The sequence below is a fragment of the Equus asinus genome, chromosome 30, assembly GCF_041296235.1.
Source record: "Equus asinus isolate D_3611 breed Donkey chromosome 30, EquAss-T2T_v2, whole genome shotgun sequence".
NCBI lineage: Eukaryota > Metazoa > Chordata > Mammalia > Perissodactyla > Equidae > Equus > Equus asinus.
The window spans coordinates 257315-271256 of NC_091819.1; the positions used below are offsets into that span (position 1 = coordinate 257315).

At 60.5% G+C, this 13942-nt stretch overlaps 1 protein-coding gene across 13 annotated transcripts in view; it reads right to left on the bottom strand.

Annotated features, from left to right (window-relative positions):
* The window catches only part of PPFIA4 (PTPRF interacting protein alpha 4), a 46357-nt gene extending 33488 nt beyond the window's left edge, over positions 1-12869 (bottom strand). For all 13 annotated transcript variants that reach the window (XR_011499423.1, XR_011499424.1, XR_011499420.1 and 10 more), the window contains exons 1-2: positions 12730-12869; positions 2628-3260 (exon numbers count right to left, since the gene is read on the bottom strand). Coding sequence is in view for 6 of the 13 variants with exons in the window: in XM_070501578.1 (XP_070357679.1) it covers positions 2628-2861 (234 nt within the window). In the remaining 7 variants the exon portion in view is untranslated. The remainder of the gene's footprint in view (positions 1-2627; positions 3261-12729) is intronic.
* Between the last annotated feature and the right edge of the window lie 1073 nt (positions 12870-13942).

Sequence of the window (13942 nt, forward strand, 5' to 3'; positions counted from 1 at the left end):
CTGGAGCCTCCCTCACACGCCAAGGTCTCACGACCGAAGGAAGGATTCCAAGGCAGTGCCCTCTTACCACTCCAGACCGGGCAAAGGGAACAAGAACACTGTGGGAAGGGGACGAGGGACCAGAGAGGCCAGAGCCTGAGAAGCCACAGACCTCTGACCCTGCTCCTTGATTACCAAGGCCATGGCCACAGGTGGTCAAGCATCTCACACCCTGGAAGGCCAGGCTTGGCCCCAAGGCTGCTTCCCTCTTCAGCTTACACACATATGGACATATGTACACACACACTCACTCACACTTGCACACACACACACATGCACGCGCTTGTCGCCAGAGACAGGACCCAATGGCTTGCCCCCAGCCCCCACCATGACACCGATCTCCTCCCCCGCCCTCCCGTGCAGCGGCTGCCTGGCATCCCCACCCCAGCCCGTCTCACACTGCGGCAGGGCAGACTCCCAGTGCACAGCGCTGTCACTGATGCAAACTTCCTGTCCGGGTTTTCAAGCTTCTCCCTCACCTTCCTTTCCACACACCCTACAACCTGGCCCACCTGGGTCACCTGCTATTTCCAGTCACCAGAAAGCCTTCCTAGCTCCACACCTTTGCTCAGTGGGCTCCCTCCCCCAGGAGGGCCCAACCCTCTGTCACCAGCCATCACTGATGAAATCACATCCAGCTTTCACAGCCCAAGCCATAGGACATGCCTCCTCGGGACCCTTCCAGACTCCCCAGGGGAAGGCTCTCTCCCTCTTCTGAAAACTGTCTGGAAGGGTGGTTAAGAGCACCGGCTTAGGAGCCCACCATTCAACCACAAATACTGTGAGCAACTACCACGTCCCAGATCCCGTGCTGGTCACTGGGCACAAAGGGACAAAAAGGACATAATCCCCGCCTGCATGAAGCTCCCAGTGAGGGGCTGGGATCAAATCTCAGCTCTGCCCCATCAGCTGTGTGACTTTGGAAAAGTCACCTAACCTCTCTGAACCTCTAGCCTCTAATCTATAAGACAAAGATCTAGACCTCCCTCAGGTGCTGCTAGGAGGATCAAATGAGCCAATGTACAGAGAGCACTAGCACAAGCCCCCCAAGGCAGCTGCTTCTATCACTGATACTGTTCCAACAACCCTCTGGGGCTCCTCTCCTCTTCCTGTACAACCTCTTCCAGTCATTTGGGTTCTGGTCTACCTCCTTCCCCGTCTATGAGCACCCGGGGGCAGGGCCTGGTCCTTCACTCAGGGCTTGCTCAGGGCCCCGCGCACAGTCAGGTGGGATGGGCCCACCTCCCACCCCCACGCCTCCCTAGGACTCCCCACTCCTATGGACGCAGCGTCCCAAGACGCAAACCCTGGCAAAACCGCACCACCCGGAACCAGGCCCCTTTCCCGCTCCCGAGGAGGGGCCAGAGCTGTGCTGAGCTGAGCCTCTCCCAGCCCGGGTGGCCGCCGCACAGCCGGGCTAGGGGGCCAGTCAGCGTCATCACCGCACAGCCGGGCAGGAGGAGCAGTCAATGTCATCACCACACACCTGGGCTGGGGGGTAGTCAGTGTCATCGCTGCACAGCCAGGCTAGGGGGCAGTCAGTGTCATCACCACACAGCCAGGCCAGGGGAGCAGCGTCATCACTGCACAGGCAGGCCAGGCCAGGGGAGCAGTGTCATCACTGCACAGCCGGGCCGGGGGAGCAGTGTCATCACCGCACAGCCAGGCCGGGTTGGCGGGGCAGCGTCATCACCACACAGCCAGGCCAGGCCAGGGGAGCAGTGTCATCACCGCACAGCCAGGCCAGGCCGGGAGAGCAGTGTCATCACTGCACAGCCAGGCCGGGGCAGCAGTGTCATCACCGCACAGCCAGGCCGGGTTGGCGGGGCAGCGTCATCACCACACAGCCAGGCCAGGCCAGGGGAGCAGTGTCATCACCGCACAGCCAGGCCGGGTTGGCAGGGCAGTGTCATCACCGCACAAGCCGAGCCAGCGGGGCAGCGTCATTACCGCACAGCCAGGCCAGGCCAGGGGAGCACTGTCATCACCGCACAGCCAGGTCGGGCGAGCAGTGTCATCACCGCACAGCCAGGTCGGGTTGGCGGGGCAGCGTCATCACTGCACAGCAGACGCGGCAGAGAACAGTCCCGGCGTGCGGCCAGGAGAACTCAGCGAGGCAAGGCCACCCAAAGCACTCGGGACACAGAAACACACAGCCCTGCCGACCACCAGCGCGGCAGCAGCGCTGGCGGACGGAGGAGCAGACGCCGGCTCCCAGACGCAGCCCCTCAGGAACTCCCCGTGCGAGCCGACCGCGAGCCGACCGCGCTCCCACTGCAGTAAGCGGCTCCCACCGGCCACCTCCACTGGGAGGACGCCGGTCTAGGCTGCCCCCTGCTGGCCGCCTGGGCTCACGGCTGCATTTTCTTTCCGCATCCAAGTCCATCCATTTCCCCAGGTGAAGCCAATTCCAAACTCGGGGGCATGGGACGGACAGGGAAAGGACTTAGTAGGGAGACGAAGAAAAGCGAATGCCCCGTAAATTCCATTGGTCGATATGCGAACAGATGCCGAGAGCTCAGCGCCCAGAGGATGCTGGCCTCAGCAAGGCTGGAGGGGGACTGGGACGAGGGAGGCGCAGGCCTTACCTGGGGGAGGGCGGAGTTAAGGTGGCGCTGGAGCTGGTCCCGCTCATGCAGGGCATCCTGGAGCCGGCTCTGCGTGGCCGCCAAGCTCTCCTGACTCTCCCGAAGGGACTCCAGCAACTTCTCCCGCTCATCCAGCATGTTCACCATCAGCTGCTCAAAGTTGGCGTCAGCATCGGCACCATGGGGGGGCCCCAGGGGGTCCCCCTCGTTGATTGTGGGCATCACCTCACACATGGTGGGAGTGGGCAGGGCCTTCACGGTGTCGGGGGAGAGGGGAGGGGCTCACAGGGTTGGCACCTTCAGGGGGACCCAGTGCATGGGTCTCAGAGCAGGCAGTGCCAGGCAAGTGGACAGGTGGGCAGGGGCTTCTCCCATGGCATCAGTTGCTCTTGCTCTGAAAGGGGACTGGTGCCCAGAGCGCCCCTGTGGAACAGAGCCAGAGGGCCTGGCTTAACCTCTCAGGGCTGGGGCTGGGTGCCCTCTGTCCACAGACAAGTGGGCAGCAGCCAAGTGTGGCCATGACAGGCAGGGAGAGCAGGGCCGGAAGAGGGCCCCTCGTTTAGACTGAGCGCTGGAGCCTGGCAGAGTCCCAGCCGGGTCCAGCGACACCCATCATTTCTGGAGGGCAGTGGTCTGTGGGAGAAGAGACTGCCGTGAGGCCCAGCTGAGGGGAGGGGTGGGGGAAAGGAGGCAGGAACCTGGACCAGAGTGTGGGGAGGCGAGGGCAGTGTTGGCGCATGCCCCTTCTCAGAAGGCACCTTCCCTAGTTCTCCCAAGGAATGCACATGCCCACTGCTGCAGCCTGGGCCGCCAGCTCCCCCACCCCTGCTGTCAGAAGTGCAGCCGCAGTGGAGTGGTTTCCCCCACCCACGTGGCTCGCTGGCCAAATATAGAAATGATTCAGTCAGCGGCAGGGGAGCAGCCAGCAGGCTGCCCAGATCCTCCTGAGACCTGGGGGTGGGTGAGGAGGAAACAGGGTCTCTGCCCCACCCACCATGGCCTTCTCCCCCCACGCTCAAGCCAAGGCAAACACAGAAGGAATTAAAGGGCTCCCAGGGGGTGTGGGTCCCACACAGGGTTGACTCCTGGGGCCATGGAAACAGGGGCAGAGCAGCTCCTCCCCTGACCACTGGCACAGCACGGCTCCTTGGAGCACACAAGCAGGGCACTGGGGCGGGCAGAGAGCCCTGACCTGCTCCATGCCCATCACTGAGGGAGGAAGCTCTAGCTCAAGGCACTTCCCCCACCACCAGCAGACAGCAGGCTTCCATTCTGCGTTCATGGCCTACCACCTCTGGGCTAGAGCAGGGACGGACTGATGTGAAGGAGCCCAGGGTCAGTGTGTGGGTGGGGGTGTCATTCTCCTAGGGCAGGGCTTGGTGTGGGGGCCCTGCTCGTGGCAGGGGATCTTCTCCCTCCCTGTAATCGCCCATTGCTGGCACTGCCGGCTGGGGCAGGTAGCATGTGCACAGCCTGGCCGCAGTAAGGCCTTGAGCCTGGCGCAGGGGAGCCCGGGGACAGAGCAAAGGAAGGTGGAATGAGGAAGGCAGCAAGGAGCTGGGGACCTCCCTGCCCTTAATCAGTTTTCAAAGGGAGCTGTCTTCAGAGCTCCTGTTGCATGAGCGATGGGATGTGAGACACCCAGCACAGCGATGGGCACACAGATGCTCCACAAATGCTGCTTTCCTTCCTACTCCACCCCCATTTGGGAGACACAGGGACAGCTTCTTGTCCACCCCTCAGGTGGCAGACTGGGAGGGTCGGGGAGAGGACCAGAGGCATCAGGACCAGGCATGAAGTGAGAGATCAGGTCTGGGCATCCCAGGCCTGTGCAGGGCTGAACCCAGCAAGGGAACCAGAGAAGGGCCAAGCCCCTTGCCCCTGACCCACTGACAAGGCCTCCCTCAGAGTACTGAGGACCTAGGCAGAAAGGGGGGCAGCAGGAGGGAGTCTGGGGAGGAACACAGGCCTGAACCAGACGAAAGAGCGTCAGCTTGAGAAGGCCAGGGCACACACCCGCAGCCGCTCCCAGGGGGCCCAGCAGTCCAGGCAGGCGGTGGGTGCCCACACAACCTCGTGCATACACACACACATGGAGGTGGCACAGGGCCATGGAGACTTAGAACAACATGCATGTGGCCACACACAGTCTCCCAGACACAGAAACCAGACACAGACAGCTCCAAGGGACTCTTCCTCCAGGCTAGACAGTCACTCCAGAGGCTACAGAGGCGCCAAGTAGCAGCCTGGAGCACACCTGCTGCCCCCAACCTCCCTGCCCCACAGAGCAGCTGGAGCAGACAGGAGGGGTTGCCACCCCCATCTTGTCAGAGCTGCCATCTCACTGGTGCCGATGCCACCCATTCCTCCCATTCTCCCCCACGGTGAATGCTCCTATTTGTAAGGTCAAAAGGCCACAATGGCCCCACCATACCTCTCCAAGCTCATCACCAGCGAGGCCCTCATCCCTCCCACTCCTGCACCCCGCCCCAAGAAGAACGAGAGAGGAGAAAGAGCCAGGCTAGGAGCCCAGGACCCTGGGAATGGCCTCAGTCCAACAGATCCGCAGGCAGCCCACAGGGTAGCATAAAGGAGCCCAGAGCTGGCACTTAGGCTTGCCAACACCTACCACAGCCTCTGCTGCAAGATGGAAGCCAGGACCCCTGTTCTGCCCTCCTTCCAGGGCTTGGAAAAGCAGAAAGCACACTGAGACTGAGGAGAGGATGAATGGCCCCAGGGGAGGCAACTGTAGGCCTGTGGACGGGGTTTTGAAAGCTCCTCACAGGAAGGGGCTAGGAAGAGCAGGACCTCAGGCTGCCGACCGCGACAGGCTAGGTATTTGGTCCAACTTGGCCTCCCCAAATCCTTCTGGTTATTCTGGCAACTGAGAGGCTGGCTTCAGAGCCACCTGCCCTTCCCAGCCTTCCTCCAGACCAGGCGCCAGGCAGCAACTCCACTTCCTCTGGCAAGATGTCATCTCGTAGAGCAGGCTGAAGATGAGCCCAGAGGAGATGCCAGGCAGATGCCCCTGAGACGACGGTCTAGGACCTCCTGCCCCTGCCCCCACCGACCACACGCACTGTGAGCGGAAGTGAGCTCTAGGACAGCCACGTCAGGGCACTTGGCTCCTTCTGGCTCCGGGGCCATCTTTAAATAGCTCAATTACCATCTCAGCCTAACAGAACCTCCTCAACTCCCGCACAATTTCTAAGTAACACTCACAGGTCCTGATTCAGAGGCGAAAGCTACCAGCCCCCAAAGCAAGCATCTGTGAAGGGCTTTGCCGGTGAGGAGCGTGGGCAGGCTGTGCAACAGCAGAAGAGGGCTCCAGAGTGAGCGTGTGTGCATGTACACATGTGCAAGTGCGTGTGCGTGTGTCAGCAGGGAGGGGTTCACCAAAAACCCAGGCCTCAGGGCTCATAAACAGAGAAGATAAACTCTGAGGCCTCTTTGTCTTCCCAAAAGTCACCCACCTTTCCCAAAAACAGGGATGGACACTTGTCTGAGGCTCTGGCTGGCCGCACACACACAGCCTGGCTCCCCACTGTCCCACCAGATGGCAGGCCCCACCACAGGGAGACAGCTCGGCAAGGACAAAGCTGCTGGCCCCTGTGCAGGCCAAAGGGCCAGGGCAAAGCTGCCAGGAGCTGTGCTCAAGTCCGAGTAGCCACGAGCTGGGCAAAGAGGGGCCCCAGGTGGGAGCCCCTTCAGAGCAGAGAGACGAATGAGGAGGGCCACACACCCACTGGACTGGAGGAAGGGGGAGGAAGCCCGAGGAAAGGAGGAGGGAGCCGTCACCCAGGACAATAACGATTGTGACAGCAGCTACAGCTGATTCGACATCTACCACATGCTGGGCACTGTGTTGTGAGGTGACATGTTAACTTCCTTTAATCCTCACAATTTCTTGCAAGGAACACATAATTCTTCTTTCCTTTTCACAGGTGTGAGAATTGAGACAAAGTCATGCAACCAAGTCTACAGAGCTCGTAGGAGAAAGAATCAGGATTCAATTCCAGTCACAGGGGTCGAGGTGGAGGAAGAGGGCGAGCGATAACCGCTCAGGGCGTGTCTCCTCCCAGGAGCCAAGGCACCTGGGGGCAGCCTTTCCTGCCCTCATCAGGGTGGTGGCGGCCTAGGGAGAGCCCACCTCGGCCCCCTACCCCCTCCTCTTCCAGCCTGGGGGGAGGCCTCGGCAAAGCAGCTGTCACGGTCATGAGGTGGCCCCCTCACCATTGGAAGTGACCCATCTCCAAGGCCTTGTCTGCCACCCACCCGACCCTCTCCCCCAGCCCACAGCTGGCTCCACTCTGAGTTGTTCGCAGACCCCTGAGTTCCCCCACACACTCCTGCGAGAACCACAGGAACAGACGTTCTTCTGAGCCCTCAGCCCCCCTCACTCTGGGGGGTTTTCAGATACTAGCCTCCTAGCAGAAGGAAGTCCAGGTGACCCCTCTCCTTCCCACTAACCCAGAAGCTTCTCCTCCTCCCGTCCCTCTCGCTCACCACTCCAAGAAGCCTTGCCCTCACTCCCCCTCTCCTCCAAAATCCCAGTCGGGCCTCCTCCCCTGCTCCTCCTAGCCCTGCTCACTGCCATGCTCCCAGAGCCCACCTGCTACCCATGAGCTTCTAGCACCTCGCCTGGCCTGCCTCAGTCTCCCTCTCCATGCTAGTCTAAGGAACTTCTGATCACCCTCTGTTTATAGCTCTTTTTGCAGCACATACCTCACAGATCAGCACCAGCTGCCAGCCCAGGCACTCAACTTCCCACTGCCCGGCACACGCAGTCAGACACAGGCAGGGGCGTCTCCTTCCAACAGGCTCCCGGGCCTGTCGCTGTGAAGCCCATCTCTCCAGCTGCTCCCCAGGAGTTAGTTATGGGCCACCTCTTCCCAAGACACAGCCCACCACCTGGTGAGCACACTCCTTACTGTCCAAACCAGGACCTTCTTGGGCGCGAATAGACACAGGTTAACAATCACACCAGGAACAGGTGTCAACTGGGGCCGTCCCAGACACGCCTGGCTGTATGGTCATCCTCACTTTACTAGACATCTGATTAAGATTTCATTGTAATAGAAGGGTTCCGAGTCTAAAACAAGGTGAGAAAACCCCCGGCTTAAGTACTGTCCGCAGAAGGCCCTGCAAAAAGAAACACGTTCTCTCAGAGAAGCAGCACATCCATGCACAGCACGGTAAACCTGGGGGCTACCAGGTGGCACTGGGGGCCACCAGCTGTGTTCCACATTCTAAACGTCGAATATAAATCACATATTTACACCAGAAAAGATCAAAGGCGGCACCACTGAACACAGCACACAGCTTCGGCGGGACTTGCGTCACTAAGTGCGGTAACCCCAGCCACCTTCTGCTAATCAGAGCCATTGATTAATACTCAAGGATGCCCTCAAACAATGATTTCAAAAGAAGAAATAAAGTAATAAGTGTGGTGTATTTGGAGAATAAAAATCTTTCAAATCTAGCGGTTCCCGTGGAACAAATATAGATCCTCTGGTGTTGGAAAAAAAACACTGACGAGTCTCTGCATCAGGAGATCAGTGCATCAGGCAAGGGAGCCATCACACAGGAGCAAACAGAACCGCCCAGGAGGAGTCGGGGACACAGAGGGCAGTGCTGTCAGGTGCCAGGGTGCGAAAGGTCCGGAGTGCACAGAACCGCCCGGAGAAATGCAGGCATCACAAAAAGTGTGCATGTGTACACGGTTACACATTGTGGGGTATGTGCGTGTGCAGGCGCAGTCACGAGAACAGGGGCCTGAGAGAGAGTGAGCGGGTGTGTACAGGGGTAAGACTGCGTATGGACATGTGTGGTCATGAGTATGTCAGGGCTCACGATGGTACGACTGTGACCATGGGAATGCGTGTGTGTGTGTGTGTTGAGTCACGAGAGTGAGTGTGTGTGGCCATACAAGCACACGCATCGGGGAGTCATGAAATCACACAGGTTCGTAAGAGCATGTGGGCCCCATTAGGGTGCGTGCACGTGTGTGATCATGAAAGCACACTGCTGGTCATGAGACAGTCTAAGAGCACGTGTGGTATTGAACCTGTGGGACACGTGTAACAGGAAGAGCAGGGAAGGACAGGAATGATAATGAAGGAATGAAACTTGGTCCAGATGCTCTGCCCGAACGAGGGCCAAAAGCTGTGGGCACTCCAAAAGTGGCCCAGTGTGAGCTGGGTCAGGGAACTGGGCCAAGCCCACTCTTCTACTTACGCCCCCACCAGACCTGCGCTGCAGGGTCTCCTGAGCCCAGGGCTCCATGTGCATTACAGACGGCAGTGGCCACCCCCTGGATCTTCCAGAATGTCCACTACTCATGGAATAGCCCAGACCAATTCCCGGCCTGGCCCCACTCCCCAGGCCCTCTGCTCTCAGCATCTCTCCTCTAAGCCAAACTCAGGAGAGTCCTCTTCTGTAGCAGCTGCCAAAGACCTCCACCATCCAGCGCCCACCCCCACCCCCACCCATTACCTGGAACTGCAGATTCCTGCTTGGAAGGGTCCTCTGAGGTCACGCAGGCCAAGCTGCCACTGTGTGTGGGAGTCCTTCCACACACCCCCGACAGCTCAGTCTACTTGACTATCCTTCTGGAACAAGGAGCTCACTAGAAACGAGGAAGCCCTCATTGTCCTAAGGAAGCTTTTTCTTAAATTGAATGGAAACCCATCTCCTCTTTGAAATGACAGTTATCCATCTGAAGACAATGGCCATGAAGTCACATCAGATATGCTTTTAATTTAGAAGAATTCAACTCTGTTGGCTGGGCAAAATAAGCAGTAAAGGCCCTGAAATGCATCTGACACTTAAATACAAAATTATATTGTACATAAGTATTCTTTAAAATCACTGCACACATTATATATTTATATAATTAATATACAGGGTATATAACGTATACTATATCTGTACATTAACGCTATTGTTCAGTTATAAACCTAAACCCATATACCATGCTTTATGGGAGATTTAGGGATTTTCACTTTACCTACTGCCTACAGAATCTAATTCCCCACTGAGATGTAACACCACTGTACTGGGTCCCCAGAGGCTCCTCGGCTCCGGGTTAAACACTTATAGTTGTAAGGAGACCCTGCTTCACTGAACACAGGGAATCAGAAGACAGACCTCTTCAATTCAATGCAACAATTACTCATTGAGTAGATTTCCATGAATCCAATACTGAGCTAGAAACTGTTACGGATGCAAAAGGCATGTAAGATACGGTCTCAGTCCTTAAGAAGTTCACAGTCTACTTGAGAGAACACAGATGCGTAAGTACAGTCCAGAGCAATACAGAGTAGCATGTGACCAAATATTCAGTCCCAGCACAGCCTGGGGGTCTGCGCTGACCACCACTTGGAGCACAACCAGTTGAACTAATTGGGGGTAGTTTCTCCTCCAGCTCCCTGAGAATGAAGCAGCCCCAGCCAAGGGCTCTCAGCCCCTGACTGACAGGCAAGAAGCTGCCCTGTGCTAGCGCTGACTTCACCTGGGCAAACAGAAGACACGGGAGGCAGGCGGGGGCTACAGCTCCGACAGCAGAGCAACGAGCCAGAGGCAGGTGGCAATCATACTTCTCGTGACGGCTGAGCCAGCGGCCAGGCAAGGAGAGAGGAGTGCTCAGGCTCTGCCGGGCCTGGAGTTTCACACCACCTGAGCCCAGAGCTCCTCCCCTACTGCCATGTCCCCCACCAGGGACATGTCCTGCACCTCAAGACATCCTCATTTCCCACAGTCCCTTCAAGTACAGCAAAGGCTGAGAGTCCCCTGGAATTAGCCTCCCAGGGTCCACCGAGCACCACGGCCCCTCTGAGCACCTTTCACTTGGCCGGCCACTCAAGGTGCCAAGCTCCTGTGAGCCAGCCCCATATGCCCTCCAGAGCTAATTATAGGTCAGTGAGCTAGCAGGCCAACAGGGGGACAGATGGTGACTTGGTGTGGCTGCAATACACACTCGCCCCTCCCTCTGACCCCCCTCCTCTCCCCACTCCTCCCAGTTCAGTCCCTGGGACCTAGACTCTGATCAGGGCAGCTTTCACTCCCTAGTCCTCCCGGGTCCTCTCCAGCACACACACCCCTCCGGACCACTCAGAACCACACTTGTCTCTACAGCAACCCAGGCAAGGACCTAAAGCCCCAGAGGAGAATATGCTGGCATAGAAGGGCCTCAGCAAGCTCCCCCATCGTCTAAGCCCCCCAGGGTCCCCAGCACCCTGGCCCTGCTGAGCCTTCACTCCTGCCTCATTGCCACCACAGCCTGACTGTCCTCCCCTCCACCAGAGGCTCTGAAAGGGCTCACAAGCAACGCAACAACTCTTCCCAACTCCAAGACTTCAGCCATCAGCACAGGGAGCAGGCCCGAAAGTCTGGCTGCCTGCCCTGGCCTGCCCCTCCAGTCCCTCCTGCCCTCAGGACACGCCCAGCAGCACACTGGACAGACTCCCCTTCCAAACCCACCTCCCCCATGCTCCTCTATCTTCCAGTGTTGGAGTCTCCCGCTGGGCGTCTAGCATACCCCTGGCCCCTAATAACCATCGTGCTATTCATCATCTCGTTACTTTGAGGCATCATTTATCCCAGGCAGCCTCCTCAGGCCTCATGACAAAGTCCTTGAAAATAGCCAAGGGAAATCATCCAAACTGTTCCTTTGCTAAGGGGACTACCTGGCCAGCTAAGAGTGGTCGGGGGCAGAGGGGCCGGAGTCCAGTTCAGACAGCTGTTGGAAAGCACGTGGACAGGCTGTCTTTTCCTAATCCAAGAGCATGCAACAGAACGGGGTGGGGGGCCCTGCAGCCGCTCCATGGCCCTAAACCTTAGCCTTCAGAAGACGCAGCTCCCAGCACGGTGTCCGGCATACACAGGGGCCCCACGAATGCTTGTGGGGGGTTGAACAAACTACTAGGTGCGGTTCAAGCGCTCCTGGAAGTCGCTGAGCCCGGCCGGGGGAGGGGCCCTGAGCTCCCGACCGGGGTCTGCAGGCTCGCGGAGCTCTCCTCCACACCTGCTCACACAGGACAGCCCTGGCGGACCCCAAAGGCGACCACCGCCCGTGCCTCTCCCCGCAGGTGACCACCGCCCGTGCCCCTCCCCACAGGCGACCTGGGCAGCGAGCGCACTGCCCTCCAGCCCCCCTCCTGCTCGAGAACCCACCCGCACCCTGACCTCCGTCTGCCCGCTCCCAGGCCCGCCGGCCCCCTGGAAACGGCCCCCGCGCGGCCGGAGTCCGCTCCGCACTGCTCCCCCCGCCGCCGCCCGGGCCTGAGACCCCGGGCACCTGAGGCCGCAGGGAGGGGCGGAGGCCGCGAGGACGCCAGGGCCAGGAGGCAGGGGTGCTGGGGAGTGGGCTGCGGGGCAGGACTGGACCCGCAGGGGCAGGAGGGCAGGGGAGCAGGGGTCCGGGGGACTGCGAGGAAGGACCGGGAGCCAGAGGGGCAGGGGGGCAGGACTGGACCCTGAGGAGTAGGATGGGACAGGGGCGGGGGCCGGGGAGTGGGCTGTGGGGCAGGACTGGACCCGGAGGGGCAGGGGGGCAGGGAGCAGGACTGGACTCGGAGGAGCAGGGAGGCAGGGGACAGGACTGGACCCGGAGAAGCAGGATGGCACGGGGGCGGGGGGCCGTGGAGGGGGCTGTGGGGCAGGACTGGACCCAGAGAAGCAGGGGTACAGGGGAGCTGGGGAGCAGGAGGAAGTGAGTAAGGGGGCCGGGGAACCAGAGGGCGAGGAGGCAAGAGACCCGGGGGGTCAGGGGACAAGGAGGGGGGAGGCCGGAGGGCGGGGGTCGGGCAGGGGCCGGGGCCGCAGGACGGAGCGGCGGCCGGGCTCGGGGCGCCTCCGGGACGGGCAGAGGTGCCCTCGGCGGGACGCGCGCAGCCCCTCGGCGGCTGACGGCGGCGAACCCACGCCCACCCCAAGGGCACCCGCGCCGCCAAGGCAGGGGGCGGCACGGGGAGCGGGCAGGCCGCCCGAGACCCCACGTCCGGACGCAGCGGGCAGCTCCCGCGGCGCGCCGAGACCCCAGCCCGGCAGGGAGCCGGAGCGAGGCAGAGGCAGCCTCCCCGACCCGGCCCCGCACGCTCACCCGCCTGCGTCGTCGGCGGCCGGCAGTGCACTCGGGGTAACAGGGGCCGACCCCGCCCGCGGAGCCGGGCGTCCTGGGAGCTGAGCGGCCGACCGGCCGAGCGGCAGCGGGGCCGAGGAGCCGAGGAGCCGAGCGGACGAGCGGCCTAGCGGGCCGAGAAGCCGAGGAGCCGAGGAGCCGAGGGGCGGAGGAGCCGAGGAGCCGAGAACCCAGGGATCGAGCCGCTGCAGCCTCCGCGGCGCGAAGCGTCCACCCGAGGCCCCGCCCCTCGCCCGCGCAGGCCCCGGCCCCTCCCCCGGCTGGCTCAGGCCCCGCCCCCGGCACGTGATGCGGCGGCTCCGGGCCGCCCGACCCCCCACGCTCCAGAGTCGGCCTGCGACCCGGCCCGGCGTAGCCCCACGCGCTCGGCCCCTCGCGCCGGCTCGCGCGCGTTCACCGCTTCTCCTGCGGTCGCGCCCGTTTCCACGCGGAGCAGCTTGCGATCCAGCCACTCCGCGTGCGCGCTGGCGAGCCGTCTCCCGCCGCAGCAGCCCGGCCGTGCGCGCACTTGCTGTCCAGCGGCGCGCTGCCTGCTCTAACACGGGGTTCGAAGGCGGCCCAAGGCCGAAGTTCCCGGCTGGCGCCTCCGTTGAGTCTCCGTCGTCCTGAATCGCCCCTCACCCTGTCCCCCGCGGCGACAGTGCGGCGCCCGCCCGGCTTGTGGCGGTGCATCCCAGCGCCTGCTCAACCCTTTCCCGACCGGCAGGCACGGCGGGAAGCGGGAAGAGTTTTTACACGCAGAGATGCAGACGCGCGCTCTCCATCTGCGACAAACGCTGTCGCTGAGATCGACGGCACGTACAGCCATTCTTTCTTCTTCTCTCCCCCATTTGGCTTAGTTTCCCTCTATCTTTGGTAGAAGGCAAGAAAATGTGAGTAATTCTGATTTACTTAAGGGGTGAGAAATGAAGGTAAATTTGTGTTATTTTCTCTGTCTGCCCCTCAGAACGAAATCAAGGTATGTAGTTAAGGAAGTGAAAATTACAAAGCAGTTTTTACAAAAGCAGCCCGGAAAGCTGCAACTTCTCCAGGTGGTTTGGGGGTCCCATCAGAAGGAAATCCCTGAGCACTTCACATCCTTCCGCTAATAAACCGTGAATCATCCTAGAAAAGGCAACTCGGCAGTGCAGAGGGAAGACTTAGGCATGACGACTATTGACAACTTCACCAAGTC